The sequence below is a fragment of the Vigna radiata genome, chromosome 1, assembly GCF_000741045.1.
Source record: "Vigna radiata var. radiata cultivar VC1973A chromosome 1, Vradiata_ver6, whole genome shotgun sequence".
In the NCBI taxonomy this organism is placed as follows: domain Eukaryota; kingdom Viridiplantae; phylum Streptophyta; class Magnoliopsida; order Fabales; family Fabaceae; genus Vigna; species Vigna radiata.
The window spans coordinates 35,969,518-35,988,095 of NC_028351.1; the positions used below are offsets into that span (position 1 = coordinate 35,969,518).

At 31.0% G+C, this 18,578-nt stretch overlaps 2 protein-coding genes across 2 annotated transcripts; both read right to left on the reverse strand.

The window, feature by feature from the left end:
- LOC106762765 (F-box/LRR-repeat protein At3g03360-like) lies at positions 1-801 on the reverse strand. The gene has a single exon (XM_014646827.1). It carries the CDS (start codon positions 799-801, stop codon positions 1-3), a length of 801 nt encoding a protein of 266 aa, XP_014502313.1.
- Positions 802-9,220: 8,419 nt separating this feature from the next.
- LOC106762773 (putative F-box protein At3g44060) lies at positions 9,221-10,660 on the reverse strand. Its single transcript, XM_014646839.1, has 3 exons — positions 9,722-10,660; positions 9,603-9,615; positions 9,221-9,321 (listed from the first exon to the last, which is right to left on the reverse strand). The coding sequence occupies exons 1-3, from the start codon at positions 10,658-10,660 to the stop codon at positions 9,221-9,223; spliced, it is 1,053 nt and encodes a 350-aa protein (XP_014502325.1).
- Positions 10,661-18,578: the final 7,918 nt, after the last annotated feature.

Sequence of the window (18,578 nt, forward strand, 5' to 3'; positions counted from 1 at the left end):
TCATGTCTCATACCAAGTAATACTTTGGGGCTTAGTTGTAAAGATCACGCAGACCTTATGACTATGACGGACATCCGAACTTCTGATATGGGTGAGATTCGGAGTATGAAGCAAAATCTCGTACTTCACTTCGGAGTACCTTATCGTGGTGAAATGAGAAAGGTTGGGATTTGATATGCTGAGGACTTTGGCAGGGTTGCTCAAAGAACACCCCAGAAGGACCAAACTGTTCAACAAGAAACAGGATGAAAAGGGTTCGGCGCACTCATCACCGTCCTTTGCTGTCAAAGCGACATTTGCGAGATTCAAGGTTCTGAGCGCAGGTAGTTCTAGAGATGGTGGAAGTTTCAAGATACCAGGAGTACATGAAAGAGTGAGAGATGTGAGAGAGGGTGAAGAAAAGATGACAGGTATGGAATAATCGAGATAGATGCTCAAATGTGACACATAATGCAGAAGAGGAGTGATATGGTTGAGAAGCTCTTGTGTTACGGTGCATGCTTCTAAATCAAGACGATGCAAACGAATGGACGTGTCTCTCTTGGAGACAACGTGGTAGACAAATTGGTCGTAGCTTTCGAGGGTTTTGAAGTCGCTGCGTCTGAAAGAGAGAGTGGTGAGACATTTCCAAACTTTGTTCCATCGTTTGGATAAGAAAGAGGTTTGAACTGCGGTAGTTGTGTCCATGAAATGCATAATGTGGAGAAGAACATCGTCAGACAACTCACTGAGGAAGTCCCTCTTATCTTTCTCTCTTCTGGTATTCTGTTTCTTCTTGGTTCGTGTCTTCAACTTTACCATGCTTTCTTTTTCTTCTTGCATGGATGAAAGGAAATTCATGATATACCTTAAGTATATAAAGTCCCTAAAGAATGCCAGGTTTTTTTGTACTCTCAGTCTATTCCCAAGATTCAAGGAAACTGAAAGCAGTTTTCTCCGTTTATATTAAAGTTATTTAAACCAATATCTTCTGTTAAGATTTTCACCGAGTTGTTTTTAGAGATAATTCTGTTTAAATTCACTGTATTTTTTTTTAAGAGATTATTTCTTTCCGACCTACAAAATGTTTAATACAAATTAGTGTAGCAATTATTCTTTTAAATATAGTTGGTTAAAAAAATATAGTTATATTTATAAAAAGATTTTAACTTTTTATTAATATTTATTAGTTTTTAAACTAAATATAAATTAAAATTTAATTAGGTATGTTATGCAATTATTTAAATATTTCATTTTATTACGTGGTGCACTTTATCTTTATTGTTTGCAATTAATAATTTTAAATATATTTATTATAAAACGTATTTTATGAATATTTTCAGTTAGTATATTTTTATTAATTATTTTAACTAATATATTAATTTATTTTAAACATAAGTTTTTATAATTGAGATTTTTTATCTTGTTTTTTAATTTAAAATTAAATACATTTGTTTATTTGTAAAGACTTAGAAAATGATGTTTTAGAATTTATACTTGTTTAAAAACAGTAAGACTCCTTTATTTTAATATTAAAGTATTTTAGTATAAATAATTTTTTTATAAACGAGTTTCATAATTTTGAAACATACCATCTCTTCCAGACTATTGGAGTGATTCTTGCGCTCAACTCTTCAATTTGAACCAATCAATTTCTCTGTTTATGTAATTTAGTTTTCTATCTATTTTCTCTCAATCCAATCTATTTTGTCTTTGTATGTCGTTCTTCTTTTGATTTCATGTGTCGTTTAATTTATCAATATGGGTCTTTATTGATCAATGATTAAGATTGTATGTCTTAATCATTCTTTTGATGTTTCTCTGTGTAGAAGGGTATCATGTGGAGTTAGATGTGTTTTAGTGTTTTTAGAGCCATTTGAGATGGGTCACAAGTGAGAAAGGCTAATTCTAGATTTTTGCTAGTTAATATTTGTTAATTGGTGTTATGAATTGTGGATGTGGTGTTTTAAGTTGTGAATATGTATTTCTTTGCTCTATGAACTGCATGTTTAACTTTAAAGTGGTGAATTGAAATGTATCTATGAGCTAATGATTTGATTTTGAAGTTTTGAAGTATGTAAAATTCTTTGACTTGTTTTGGATTGGAGAAATGCATTGAAATAGATTAATGTGATGTTGAGAATGCCCCTTTCAGCGCGAATTGGGTAATTTGACATTGTTTGAGCCAAAAGGAGCTAATTTTGTGATCATTGGAATGTTTAAGCACTAAGAATCAACTTAAGGAGTGTCAGATTACACGAATCAAACTCAAGGAGTTGGGTGCTACAGATAGAGTTGAGTGCCACTATGGGAGTGACTTCTCTAAGTTTGTAGTTGTTGGACGAGAGTTCTTCTCACTGAGGGACACCAAAGTTAAAGAGCTCACTGACTTGTCACTAGGCGCTAATCAGGATCGTTGGGTGCCAAAAATTTAATTATAACATGGGAGTTCCAAGGGTCCTCTCGTTGGGCGACCACTAGGCACCTAGGCTGGTGTTGGCTGTCACTTAGGTTGCGTTGGGTGGTACTCTTCTAGGGACTCCTGTTTGAGTGGTGTTGGGCGATAGTAAGTGATGTTGGGTTGGGTGACTTTAAAAATGGTTTCTAAACTTCACAATGTGTTATTTGAGGTATATATGTGTGTAGATGTTTATTTATTGATGCTACGAATGTATGAAATCTGTTAAGTTATGATTTGTGTAGATGAATGGATTTTGAATGAGTTAATGATTATATGAATGAACTAAAGTGTGATTGTTTTGGAGAAAGGAATTACATGGAGAAGTTCCATTTGTTGTATAATGTATGCATTGATGTGGAAGTCTAAGGTTGGAGGTTATCCTGACACTCTAATAATCATTCTGACTTAGGTAGAGTAGGATATGTGTATGTGGTGAGAATTACAGGAGGTCCTAGTTTGAAAAACAATGTAGTTTTTATGACAATATATAGAGGATTAAACTTGTTAGTGGTAAGGTGACCTATCTTCTAGTAAAAGCCACTACAAGTGCAAAACCTCCTAAGATTTGACATCAATGTTCGTATCCAGATAATTGAGTTTAGAGTCTTTGATATTATATTTTGTATCTCTATGAGATGTTGGAGTGCATTGTATTGTGATATAGCATGTTTTATGAATATATGATGTTTCTTTTGTATATTAGCTTATCCTATCTTATTTGTTTGTTATTTGTTTGTACTTTTTTTTTTTTACAATGATCATCTTATAAGCCGATGAAGATACAAGTTTAGGATTATCTCTTAAATATGATGAATGAGTGGTTTGAGTCATGGAACGATTATAAATCATGTTAGGTATATTTTGGAATAAAACCATAGTTAGAAACTTGAGATGTGCATGTTTTATATTATTATAGTCTTATATAGTGGATCACTGTACTAATATGATAAATACATTGGATAAACTATTCTACAAATATTTGTAATAAAATGTTTTATATCTAAATTTTTTTTAGTTAAGTTTAATATTAAGTACGTTAAATATATTTGAAACATTTTCTTTAATAATAAAGGTGTTGATTTAAAATCGCGAAGTTAACATTGTAATATTAAAATAATAGTTATAATTAATAGAAAAGCCAAAAAACCTCAAAACCTGCAAGTCAAAACCTAGAATCGCAACGAACAACAACCACCATGTCGCCAACCGTAGAACCACTGTCGTTGCAACTGTTGTTCACCGTCACTATAATCGTTGTTCCCTGTCACTGCAATAATCGTTGGTTTCAAAGCATCGTTGAAGGACAAAACCACTGTTAACGTGGGTTTTGGAGGTTCCCATTGTTCATTTCTGACTTTGCAACCATTTGCGGTTGTCAGTTGTTCGTCTTTGCTTTCTTCTTCTTGTTCGGTTATTTTTTCTTCAAATTTTTCATTTATTTTATCACTTTGGGTTATTGTTGTTGGGTCTATTTTTTTTTTGTTCTTTTTCTAATTTTGATTCGTTATTTTGTGTACTGTAAGTATTCTTGCAATCTTGCAATGTAGGAAGTTAGTGAACATAGTGAACTTTGTCATGGTAGGAAGAATCTAAAAATGTTAATTATAATATCAATCTGAAAATGTTAATTATAATGTTAATCTAATATGTTTATTACAATGTTAATCTACAATATTAATGGACTCACTTTTATAGGAATATATCCAAAAATGTTAATTACAATGTTAATACACCCCTAAGTTATGATCACCAAAACATACATTAAAAAATAAAAAAGAGATTGCAGTATGTTGTGGTAAATCGGCAAGTGTACCGAGTCGCACAAGTAATATAAAATGGTAAGACCAAGTATCGTATCCTAGAGGACTCTCGACGCTAAACAGTTGTGTGAAAACAAGATTAATTAAGACTTAAAAGTAAAAAGAGATAATGGTTTGTATTGTAAAGGAAATAAAATAAAGCAAAGTAAAAGTGATCAATGGCAAAAGAGCACAAAGATGAATGGAGGTTGATTTTTATGAGATGAGTATGTTGTTGGGGTTAGACTTCACCAAGTTCCTTCTCATGTATATAAGAATTCGTCTTTTTCTATTAATGCAAACGTCCCTCACTAAAACACTTAAATCCGATGTCTCGGTAAATAAGTTTGTCCCTAATTACCAGTTCATACAATTCCTAACATCCTGGTAAAAAGATGTGAAGATCAAGAGGTTAAGACGACTAAGGCTCATATCCTCATGTCTGAGCAATATGACCCTTAGGAGGTAATTTAATTAACAAGGACCTGAATTGCAAGGAACCTGTCAGCACTCATGCAAATCACAGATCATGTTATTGTATAAGCAAGCAATAAGAATAAATAAATTACTCTAACAATTAATGGAGAAAGCATATGAAATTAAGGATCAATTCAAATACATGAGAGTTTACAAGGTTACTTCATTCCCCAACAATAAATAGAAATTAGTTTCCTATAGACATGGGGGAACCTATGAACAATGGAAGAAGGAAGGAGAGAATGGAAGACTAAGAATTGGCTAAGAGTGTATTGCTATGCTCTTCTCTGCCAGGGGTGCAAAACCTAGAGCCCCAGGGTCCTTTAAATAGTGTCAGAAGTGTCCCAAAGTGTGCCCCAGTCCAAACTGTAAGGCTTGGGCGTCAGTTTTGGATGCCTGGGCTACGAGCGTTCGTCGCCCGGGCACCAGGTCCATCGCCCGGGCAACCAGCGGTGATTTCTGCTCGCGGTTTTTGCGCTTCTGTTGTCTAGTGCTCGCTTGGGCTTCGAGTTTTCTCCCTTCTTGGTGTCTTTTTGACCCCTTTTTAGCTCCGTCTTCATCACTTTTCACTTCTTCTTCCTTTATTACTTTAATCTCTGTTAAAACAAGGGGAATTTGTTAGAAAACAGTTAAAATCAACCTCAACTCTCTTATTCACACAATTTACTGAAAACATATGAGTTCAAGCAAGTTTCTAAGTCAAAAATGGTGCTTTTAGTATCAAAATCACATGGCAAATAACGGTATTTTAATCCGTTATCACAGTATTGGTCAAAGACTAGTGGTTAAATAAATGGAGACTTATGTCAGTTGTTTTGCACAGGAAACTAGACTAACTTGTACAAAAAAGTGTTTCAAACTTAAAAAATTCATTATCGGGTCCATACACCCTTAAGTTAAACAAGCTTGGTATATCATGACAAAAACATACTCCTTATGTCACAAAATTACATTAAAAAATCAAAAATAAACTTATAGTATTTGTTAGGGACCAATGTTGAAATAAGTGGGGACTGAGGTTACTTGTTTTGCACAAGAAAGTAGACTGACTTGTACAGAATTGTTTTAAACCTTTAAACAAGATTGGTATATCATGACAAAAACATATACCGTATGTCACAAAATTACATTAAAAAATTAAGAATAAACTTACAATATTAGTTAGGGACCAGTGCTCAAATAAGTGGGGACTTAGGTTTTTGGTTTTGTACAAGAAGATAAACTAACTTGTGCATAAATGTTTTAAACTTTAAAAATTGATTACCATGTCCGTACACCCTTAAGTTAAAAAAGGGTGGTATATCATGACCAAAACATACACTATATATCACAAAATTGCATTAAAATATAGAAAATAAACTTACAGTATTCGTTGGGGACCAATGCTCAAATAAGTGGGGAATTAGGTTACTTGTTTTGCACAAGAACGTAGACTGACTTGCACAAAATTGTTTTAAACTGAAATGTTTTGCACTAGTAACTTAAGTTTCAACTTATTTGAGCACTAGTCCCCAACAAATTAATTTTTATTTTTTAATGTATGTTGTGACATAGGGTGTATTTTGGTCATGATATATACCACCCTTATTTAACTTAAGATGTATGGACATTGTGATCAATTTTTAAAGTTTAAAACATTTCTACATAAGTCAGTCTACCTTCCTGTGCAAAAACCAATAACCTAAGTCCCCACTTATTTGAGCATTGGTCCCAACAAATGTTGTTGGTTTATTTTTTATTTTTTGATGTAATTTTTTTACATAGGGTGTATGTTTTGGTCATCATATACCACACTTGTTTAACTTAATGGTGTATGGATCTGGTAATGAATTTTTTAAGTTTGAAACATTTATGTACAAGTTAGTCTACCTTCTTATGCAAAGCAACAAACATAAGCCCCCACTTATTTGACCATCAGTCCCTAACCAATACTCCAGATTTATTTTTGACTTTTTAATGTATGTTTTGGTGATCATAATTTGGAGGTGTATTAACATTGTAATTAACATTTTTAGATTTAAGCATTCCGATATAAGTGAGTCCATTAATATTGTAGATCCACATTATAATAAACATTTTTAGATTAACATTATAATTAACATTTTCATATTAGTATTATAATTAACATTTTCAAATTTATCCTGCCATGACAAAGTTCATTTTGCTCACCAACTTCCTCCACTACAAGAATGCCTACAATACACAAAATTATAAATCCAAAATTAGAGAAAATTTTTTATCACTTGTTACGCTTTGACAAGTGCACTTGTTGGTTTTGCAACGAATAGCTACAATGCACGATGAATCTGAAAGATGAAAAAGAGTGACATGAATGCTCTAAATCGTTGCAAGACCTTTCGTCATGCATAATGAAAAAGGGAGCAGATCCACAACTTCAAAAGGAGTTGAGAGCACGTAGGAGCTTCAATGAAGGTGTTGCTGATGGTCGTCTGGCCGAGACGATTAAAATCATGTGATCGTCGACCGAAACTGAAACTCTGGTAGTGGCTGCGATAGACGATGGTAGACGATGAGGCCACTAGCAACGGTAGATGGCGCTGTTGCCGGTAGTAGTGGTTGTAGTGGCAAAGACAACATAATTTTTTTCCTCAAAAGAGACAGACTCTAGATACCATGCTTAATATAGTGAAAACTATGTATGAGATTAATCTCCTTTATGTTGAATATACACATAAGGTCCTATATTAGAATACAAGAAATATGTGTTGAGCCTAAAATACAAATAAGAAATAATAAGAAACTAACCAATGATGAAAAATATAGATAAGATAAAGATAATATATCTAACCATTAGCAATTTGGATCATTTATATATATATATATATATATATATATATATATATATATATATATATATATATATATATATATATATATATATATATATAATCATTAAATGTGTTAGGACCGTTATAATTTATTAATAAATTATAAAGTCTTAAGTAAATGTAGCTTAAGGCCTATGTGTCATGAAAAGATTATTTTGTAAAGACCATAAGTAATATTATAAGTTTTTGAGGAACCGAATTGAAATATTAAAACTTAAGAAAAGTAACGTGTAGAAATTACATAAAGAGGTCTTGGTCACGTTCATAATTTATGTAATGTGTAGAAATTACATAAAGGATCATCATCCTTCTCGTAACATCTCTCAATTATTTATCTTAAATTTCAATATTTTAATTTGACTCTCAACAAATTAAAATATTTCTTAAAATCTCTGTACAATAATAATTTCATATAACATTTATATATTTAACCATATTTATTTAATAAAATTACTTTATAATTAATTATAATGGTCCTAACAAATTTAATAATTTGTTATATATATATATATATATATATATATATATATATATATATATATATATATATATATATATATAAATGAGTCTGATTATATTTATTAATCCTATTTGTGTGAAATCATAAGTTTGAAATAATTATCAAAATTGTTATAGTACACAGTAATATTCAACACAATTGGTCCCGGTAATCCGAAATAAAGAACACCAAATTACCATCTCATCTTTCTTCCGTGCAATGCACTCAGTGGGAGTAACATGGCAAGTTAATTGTTGAATTAATAAGAAAGGAAAAACATGGGATATTTTAAGATAAACTAATACCAAATACAGAAATTTCAAATTCTCGGTGTTCATTTATGTGGGACGAACTTCATAAACCTTCGCAAAACACAACCGATATAAAATATCAAGTAATTAATTAAGTCATCTAATGTAATGTTTCAGCACAGTCAAGGGTTTTCATTCACTGAAAAAGGAAAATAAACAGAAAACAAAACCGATAATAGAAAATATAAGTCCACATAAAAGTGCAAATTTTTGAAGGTTGATAATGCAGCTAACTTGTTCTCCCTTCTCATCCCCTTAATTGTTAAAAAAAAAAAAATTAACACAGCGAAATAATTTGATTATTAATTTATTATGATTATTTTCATTAAATCTTGATAATCTTTAAATAAATACAAATAAAATCTTTGACCAATAACATATAATAAAAACCAAAACTAAAATATTAACCAATTTAAAATAAAAATAAATTTTTAATATTTTTATCTTATATCAAAAAATTAACATAATAATGATTCTAAATAAAAAATTAAAATTATTTATCCATATTTTATTTGTATTAAAATTAAACTAAATATTACTAAATTCTCATAAAATAAGATTTAAATAAATTACTAATAAACATATAAAATTTAAGTTTATTCTAATTAACCGTATCTCTTTTTACTTAATTTCAATTTTGAGAATGAGTTATGGCTAAAAGATATTATCGGTACTTATAAACCTTTGCTTATATGTTAACTTTTGTGAAAAGTAATCAAATTATGAACTTACATTTGAAACTAGTATAATTTTGTACAAATCTATTCATATCATTCACCTTTAATGTTCAAATTAAAGAATGAAGAAGCCTAAAAAAAAATTGCCACCTTAAGCCTATTTATCTTTTATATAGTTCCGAAATATGCAGATCCTTTCTGAAAGGCATTAATGGCATAATCAACTTGTATCCGAGTCAAGGAGTTACCATGTCTCTTTCCTGGATTGTCTGCAATTGAACGTAACAACTAAGATATTAGTATGACAAATAACCTCCATTAAATACTAAGAAGGAAATATAAAATGAATTAAAATTAAAATTTGTAAAAGTATTTATCTACCTAAGAGTATAGAATAGAGGTTGTAAATATAACTTTTAAAAATTTATGATCTCAACTTCCGTCAGTTGAGAGTTCTGAAGCAAGTACTTCATCAAAACTTCTGTTTCTTGAAAGTTTTCAACCTTCAATGTCTGTAGTCTAACAAAGTTCGGAGGTTGAAACATATCACCTTCTAGCACAACCTACACAATCAGAGAAAACATTTAATGCATACTGTGATTATGTTAAAAAAATTGACGTGAGAATGCAAACAAGGGGAGATGAAAACACAGAACAAAAGTAACTCACCTTTAGAATTGCTGCAAGGATGCACTCAGAGAGTATCAATATCTTTGCATAGGATAACATTTGCAGCAATCTTAGAACGACTGCATGAGAAGCACGCATACTGGTCTCAATGTTAGCTTCTTCAAGAAGTGCAAGATCACAAGTGGAGGAGAGCTCATGAATTTTCATCCAACTTCTGATAGTTAGATGGGTGAGATTCGGAGTAGAAAGCACAATCTTGTACTTCATCACTTCGGAGAACCTGTTCATGGTTAAACGAGAAAGGTTGGAATTTGATATGCTGAGGACTTTGGCAGGGTTGGTCAAAGAACACCCCATAAGGACCAAACTGTTCAACAAGAGACAGGATGAAAAGGGTTCAGCGCACTCATCATCGTCCCTTGCGGTGAAGGAGACATTGGTGAGACTCAAGGTTTTGAGCGCAGGTAGTTCTAGAGATGGTGGAAGTTTAAAGATAATTAGGTTTGAAAGAGTGAGAGTAAGAGATGTGAGAGAGGATGACGAAAAGATGATAGGTATAGAATAATGAACTTTTTTTGTAGATTTGTGATAGAGATAGATTCTCAAATGTGGGACGTAATGCAGAAGAGGCTTGAAAAGGTTGAGAATTCGAAGCTCTTGTGCAGCGACGCATGCGTCGAAATCTAGACTATGCAAACGAATGGAAGTGTCTCTATGGGAGAGAACGTGGTGGACAAACTGGTTGTAGCTGACTTGGTTTTCGAAATCGCGGCGTCTGAAAGAGAGTGTGATGAGAGATTTCCAAAGGTTGTTCCATCGTTTCGATAATAGAGAGGTTCGAACTGCGGTAGCTGTGTCCAGAAGATGGATGATGTGAACAAGAACATCGTCGGACAACGTACTGATCAAGTCTTTCTCATCTTCTCTCTCTTTCTCACTTTGCTGTTTCTTCTTGGTTTGTGTCTTCAACTCTACCATGGTTTCTTTCTCTTCTTCTATGGCTGAAAGGAAAACAAGTGTTAGATTCATGAAATAGCTAACATTTATAACCTTCCTAAACGAATGCCAGATTCAAGGAATCTGACAGCGATTTATCTTTTCATCATAGATAATTGAGAATATTATGGTAATTGAAAAGAAGAAAGAAAAGGATATACTTTCAGATACAATTTTTTTCAAATATTTGATATTGTTCTTCTTTACCTTTTATTTCTTTTTCAATTATAGCAAATAGTTTTTAATATAAAAAATATAATTTTGTCAGTTATATCAATTCATATTATTTTACTCGTTTTTCTTATAAATTTATAGTTTACGATAATCCACAATTGTGATATTAAAAATGGAATGGGCCCTTTACTATTAGATTAAATATTTTTTTTCGTTTTATGAATCTTTTCAGTTAGTATATTTTTATTAAATATTTTAATTAATATATCAATTCATTTTAAACACATAATTTTTTATAATTTTGAGTTTTTTTATCTCGTTACTTTTAAAACTTTTATTTGTTTTATTTGTAGATTAATTATTTAAATTTATATTATCATATCTTTCATATTATTAATTATATTTTATATCTTAAACTATTCTCAGTTAAGTTTAAAATTAATTACGTTAAATATATTTCAAACATTTGCTTTAATAAGGTGGTTAAAAAAAGTAGTTAGTATTGTAATATTAAAAAAAATAATAATAGTAACAGAAAAGATAAAACAAATATATTATTACCATTAATTTTTTTAAGTATAATATTTAAAAAATAAAGTAAATATTGAAAATCATATTATCTTTAAGATAAAAGTATAATAAATAAATATAACATTAATTTTTTATGTTAGAAATTATGATGAGTACGTACCACATTTATGTTTTACAATTCAAATTTTTATGAGATTCTTCTGGTTAAATGATTGATTTAAATTGAATTTGTGACGATTGAATTATTGGCTTTGAGAATTAAAGATGCTTAAAATGATTCTTAGTTTCATAAATATTTTGGATGTTCTAATGTTTATTTGTGCAGCTGAAGTCAGAATTTATTCATTTAAAGCATGAAATTGAATGGTAAAAAATAGTCGAATCTGGTTAACTCAAGGTTCCTATGCAATTTTGAAAAGAAAGAGATGACTAAAGTGCAATTAGAGGAAAATTTTGGACTTTTATGTAATTTTGCATAAAATAAAAAGAGTTGAAATGTAATTTTGGACAAGTTTAAATATGTTAGATATTTTAAAAGATATTTTTGAGAAAATATATCTTAATATATTTTACTTAATAATGTTAAATAATTACCTTATTTAACTATATCAATAAATATCAAAAGATAATATTTGTCAAATCTTTTTTAATCTAAGAAAGATATTATCAAATATTATCAAATATTCTCAAAAAATAATTAAATCTATTGAATATTTGAAAGATATTAGATATAAGATAAAAGATTTTATCAACAGAATATTCAGAGTCCAAGCTCAATCAAACCTATATAAAGAGGGGGAGACAAAAATTATACTTCATTCGTCTACGACTCCTCTCACTTATATTTCAACATCACTACAAAAAAAAGAAGGGATTTACCCACGACCTAAATCCCTCAGTAATGACCAAAGGCAATCGGTAAGTACAATTTATTGACAGCCTTGCGACAGCCAAAAAGTCGTCGGTAATATAGTTGACGGAAACATTACCAAAGGTCTAAAAGCTAATTATTGATTAACATAGTGAACTTTGTCATGACATGATGAATCTAAAAATGTTAATTATAATTTTAATCTGAAAATGTTAATTATAATGTTAATCTAATATTTTTATTATAATGTTAATCTACAATATTAATGGACTCACTTTTACAGGAATATATCTAAAAATGTTAATTACAATATTAATACACCCCTAAGTTACTATCACCAAAACATACATTTAAAAATAAAAAATAGATTTGCAGTATTGGTTAAAGACTAGTGGTCAAATAAATGGAGACTTATGTTCGTTGTTTTGCACAAGAAACTAGACTGACTTGTATAAAAATGTTTCAAACTTAAAAAATTCATTACCAGGTCCATGCATCCTTAAGTTAAACAAGCTTTGTATATCATAAGCAAAACATACACCTTATGTCACAAAATTACATTAAAAAATCAAAATTAAACTTATAGTATTTGTTGGGAACCAGTGTTGAAATAAGTGGGAACTGAGGTTACTTGTTTTGCACAGGAAAGTAGACTGACTTGTACAAAATTGTTTTAAACCTTTAAACAAGACCGGTATATCATGACCAAAACATACACCTTATGTCACAAAATTACATTAAAAAATTAAAAATAAACTTACAATATTAGTTAGGGACCAATGCTCAAATAAATGAGGACTTAAGTTTCTGCTTTTGCACAAGAAGATAGACTAACTTGTGTAAAAGTGTTTTAAACTTTAAAAATTGATTACCATGTCCATACACCCTTAAGTTAAAAAAGGATGGTATATCATGACCAAAACATACACTCTGTATCACAAAATTGCAAATATAAAACATAAACTTATAGTATTTGTTAGGAACCAATGCTTAAATAAGAGGGAACTTAAATTACTTGTTTTGCACAAGAACATAGACTAACTTGTACAAAATTGTTTTAAACTGAAATGTTTTGCACTAGAAACTTATGTTCCAACTTATTTGAGCACTGGTCCCTAATAAATTATTTTTTATTTTTTAATGTAATTTTGTGACATAGGGTGTATGTTTTGGTCATGATATATCACCCTTGTTTAACTTAAGGGTGTATGGAAATGGTGATCAATTTTTAAAGTTTAAAATATTTTTACACAAGTCAGTCTACCTTCTTGTGCAAAACCAGTAACTGAAGTCTCCACTTATTTGAGCATTGGTCCCAACAAATGTTGTTGGTTTATTTTTTATTTTTTAATGTAATTTTGTGACATAGGGTGTATGTTTTGGTCATCATATACCAAGCTTGTTTAACTTAAGGTGTATGGATCTGGTAATGAATTTTTAAAGTTTGAAACATTTATGTACAAGTTAGTTTACCTTCTTATACAAAACAACAAACATAAGTCTCCACTTATTTAACCAATGGTCCCTAACTGCATATTTATTTTTGAATTTTTAATGTATGTTTTGGTGATCATAATTTGGAGGTGTATTAACATTGTAATTAACATTTTTAGATTTAAACATTCTGAAATATTGTAGATCCATATTATAATAAACATTTTTAGATTAACATTATAATTAACATTTTCAAATTCATCTTGCCATGACAAAGTTCATTTTGCTCACCAACTTCCTCCACTGTAAGAATGCCTATAATACACGAAATAACGAATATAGTAAAAACTATGGATGAGATTAATCTCCCTTGTGTTCAATATACACATAGGGTCCTATAGTAGAGTACAAGAAATATGTGTTAAGCCTAAAATACAAATAAGAAATAATAAGGCACTAACTAATGATGAAAAATATAAATAAGATAAAAATAATATATCTAACAATTAATAATTTGGATCATTCATATATATCGGTTATTTCTTTTAAATTTCAATATTTTAATTTGATTCTTCAACAAATTAAAATATTACTTAAGGTCTTTATACAATAATATTTTCATATGACATTTATATCTTAACCATATTTATTTAATTTAATAAATTATATAATGGTTTTATATATATATATATATATATATATATATATATATATATATATATATATATATATATATATATATATATATATATATATATATATATATTTATTGTTGTATAATATTATTATTTTATTGCAATTAAAAGTTGTAGAACGGTCAAATTTTATGGGTTGAAACAGTCAACTTATCTGTTTTAATTCATCTTATTCTTTCCTAGCTCTATAAATAGAGAGCACTTTCCCATTCCAAATGACCTCAGTCTTTCTCATTCGCTTCTCTTCCTAGCTTCATTTTTATTTCTCTTCTACAAATTATCCTGGGTATAAACTCTATTAGAGTAGAGTTTCTTGCTAGTTTTGTGATCCTTGAATACTTTCGAGAAGTTTCTGTTGTATCCTGGGGGACTTGCGCAACACACCGCGGATAAGTCCTTAAGGACAGTGATTTACACGTCTCAGGAAATTGCGGTTCGAGATTTTGTATGCATTTTTTTAACAATCTTAAGGATTTATGTTTCAATCTCTTACTGTCAAAAGGAAAAAGGTATGAGAAACTTACCTTTACTTTATTGTTTTATTGTATCATGAATTTGGAGATATATTTGATTTTCTTTCAAAGCATGGAAAAATTTATCTTTAATATTTTATTTGATTATGTGATGAATGTTAATATATTCTTAGATTGTTAATTTTCAATTCATCATTCGGATGACTATTAAAAGTTTGAATGCTTAAAATGCATGGTTAGATATTTGTAATCTGATAAAGTGGTTATTGAATTTTGATAAGTTTGATAAGTATGAAACCATAAATATCAGTTATCATTTGTTGGGTTTATGATTCTGTTATACATCGAATTGATTCTTTTTAATATATATACTTGTTTTTAATATTAAAGAGGGGAACTGCGGTTTAATGGCCGCTGCAGGCAATGGGATGAAGCCTTAAATTATTTTGGAGAGAGAAACCCTAGGTTTTTTTACTTTTCACTTAAAAAGGAAAAAAGGTTGTCGTTAAGTTTTAATTCTTGTTGTTTTACTTTTAATTAAAAAGAAAATAAAAATAGCTTTAACAAATAGTTACATGGTAGCTGTAACGTAATGATGCAATCTTAATTTCCTTTTAGTAATTATTTTTAAAACCCTAATTGATTACATTAGGATGAAACCTTTCATCAAGCCCAATTTTTTTTAATTTCCTAATCAGAATTTCCCCAGATTTGAATTCCTTTCTCGCGAGCCTTAGGTATCCTTCATATTTTCTTCTCTCTTCATTCTCTCCTCCAATGCTCATCAGAAGCTAAGCTTCTTTTTTCTCCCACACTCTCACCAAACCTTAGGGCCTCTGCGACGGCAGCGAGAAGGGCGTAGCCAGCGGAGGCGCAACGAAGGCGTGGCGGAGGAGCGACGGAGGTTTCTTCTCTCCGTTTGATTTGCGACGCAAGGAGGGAGCTTCTTTCCCTTTCTCCTTTTTCGGTTCGTCTTTCAGAGGGAGAGTGTTTCTGCGTTTCGCAACAAGGATCTCTGTTTTACGGTGGCTGGCGACAGCAACAACGACCCGTTGCGAGGGGTACCGGCAACGACAACGGAGTGAATTGCGTTTTGATTTGTTTTACTTATGGATTCTGAAATTGAGAATTGGGGAATTAGGTTTTCGATTCAAAATTGGGCTTTCTGTTATTGATTTTGCGATTTAATGTTTTGTCCTCTGGTTTTGGGGATTTTGAGTTTTCTGATCTTGTGATTTTGGGTTGAGCCGCGAGGAAGGAGACTCTGTTGCGTTTTGGGGTTTTCTACGCTTGGAAATTGTTCTCATGATTTGGGGAATTAGGGTTTCCTGAACTTGGGAAATTAGGAATTTTTCTTGTGTTCTTGATCATTTTGGGGTTTTTCCTTCTACGTTTCGATTCACAATTTCGTGAGTCTTCGCTTTTGTCTGAGGGTGCTGTTTTGAGGTCCTTAGGTTCCTGATTTTTTATTCGGGAATTATTTTCGGGAGTTCGTTCTTGTTCTCTTGAATTGAGTTCAGTATTTTGATAATATTGTGTTCTTGGCCATGCAGTGTTTCATTTGGGAATTAATAATTGAAATTTTGGGTGATAGCTCGTAGGATCTATTTAGGGATCTAGGTTCTCTATTCTTAGAAATTTCGGACCTTAAGTGAAGGTTGTGCAAGGAAACATGCTGGGGTGTTGCTCCCTCCACCTCCCCAAGTGGGACCTGTACCTCCCCATTATTTTAATTTATTTCAAAAATATTCTACATCTCTCAACTATTTTTTTTTATTCCAAAAATATCCTACACCTCTCCTATCCTTACCAATCTTTCTCTTTCTCTCTCTACATTAATGGAGCATTTACATGGCTCATTAATGCAGCATTTACATGACTCAAATTTCAACTTATGATATATATTTTCTTGGTTTAATACCTATTTTGGTCCCTCCTTTGGGAGGGTTTGTTCAAAGTGGTCCCTCCTTTTTTCAAAAGTTCACTTCAGTCCTATCTTTTGCAAAAACTGTTCAAGTTGGTCCTTTTGGGTAANGGCNTTAACTTGACTAACGGNAGAGCTGCCAGGTGGGTAATGTCTGATGATGTGGCATTGTTAATTGTTTTAAAAATTATATATAATTGTGAGGTGTAAATTATATTAATTAGGGTAAAATAAAGAAATGAATTAGGGTAATTGGAATTCGATTTACACCTCGCAAACCCTAACTCTCCTTCAATTCCGAACCCCACCCCTCCAAAGCTCCCTCGTACACAGACCCAACAACCCCAAGACCGCAACTCTTCAACCCCTTCTTCTGCTCTGCTGTCACTCCTCCCACCCCTTCCCAGAGCCCAAGCACTTCTTCTCCAAATGGCTTCCTTAACTTCCAAAATCTTTGAAGTTTCCCCTAACCGGTCTCTTTGGGTCACTGCCTTCCGTGGATCCCTTCCAACTTTCCTCTCGTCTAATTCATCTACCCCTCTTGACGCTTCTCCNTCTACTGNAAAAGAAATAATTTCCCTCTTTACTGTTCTCCAAACCCAAATATTCGAAGNTGTTGCCGAACTCCAAGAGATTCTTGACCTCNAAGATGCCAAGCAGAAGATGGACCGTGAAATTCGTTCCCAAGATTCAATGTTACTTGCATTTTCTAACAAACTCAAAGATGTTGAGTGCTGCCTAGACAACTGCTTTAGATTGGAAATAAAACTTAATTTCCCTGAAAAATTTGTTTTACTGAGATTCATGGTGTGAAGAAGAACTGTGTCTTCTTGGAAGTTTGGCAAAGCTCCATGAAGATCCTTGTTGTTTGATATACAAAGAACATTAAGAGTTTGTATATGAAAGATACCCTTTGGAAAATGGCCACTCAATCTGCAACTGCTAAGCTTTAAAACATTCAAATTGTAGAAATTTGCAAAAAATTCTGGTACAGAACTTGAGATATTGTTTTGATTCCGTCTAATGATAGTGAAAGTGTGTAGAGAATTAGGCAAGATGTTCCATTCAGTTTCTCAATTCCGGATCTTTCTCTGGCACAACCGTAATCTCCATCACCGTCGTTGCCGAACGAGGAGAAAGACGCAGTTCTTCTTCTAACCCTATTTACCCCTAATTCATTTCTTTATTTTACCCTAATTATATTAATTTACACCTCACAATTATATATATTTTTTTAAAATAATTAATAATGTCACATCATCAGACATTACCCACCTGGCAGCTCTGCCGTTAGTCAAGTTAACGTCGTTACCCAAAAGGACGAACTTGAACAGTTTTTGCAAAAGATAGGACTGAAGTGAACTTTTGAAAAAAGGAGGGACCACTTTGAACAAACCCTCCCAAAGGAGGGACCGAAATAGGTATTAAACCTATTTTCTTAAATAAGTTTGATTGAATCTTATTTTTACTGTTGAATATTTTTTTTTCTTTTCAAATTACTTAATAAATGGTAAAATTTTGTTCTAAATTTCTAGAAAAATATTTATATATATGTGTGCTTCTTTTATATATAATATATATAACTTTTAACATAAAATTCAAAGGAAACTTCAATATTAGTACTTCCACCATTTCTATTTTATAAAATTAAAAGTTAGATGCAAATACAAAATAATAAACATAATAATATTAATAGTAAATAATGATATATTATTATTATTATATACTAACTTTATAAAGACGAAAAAACTAAATAAATTCTAAATCTTTAACAAATAACTTTTTTTTATATTTTAAG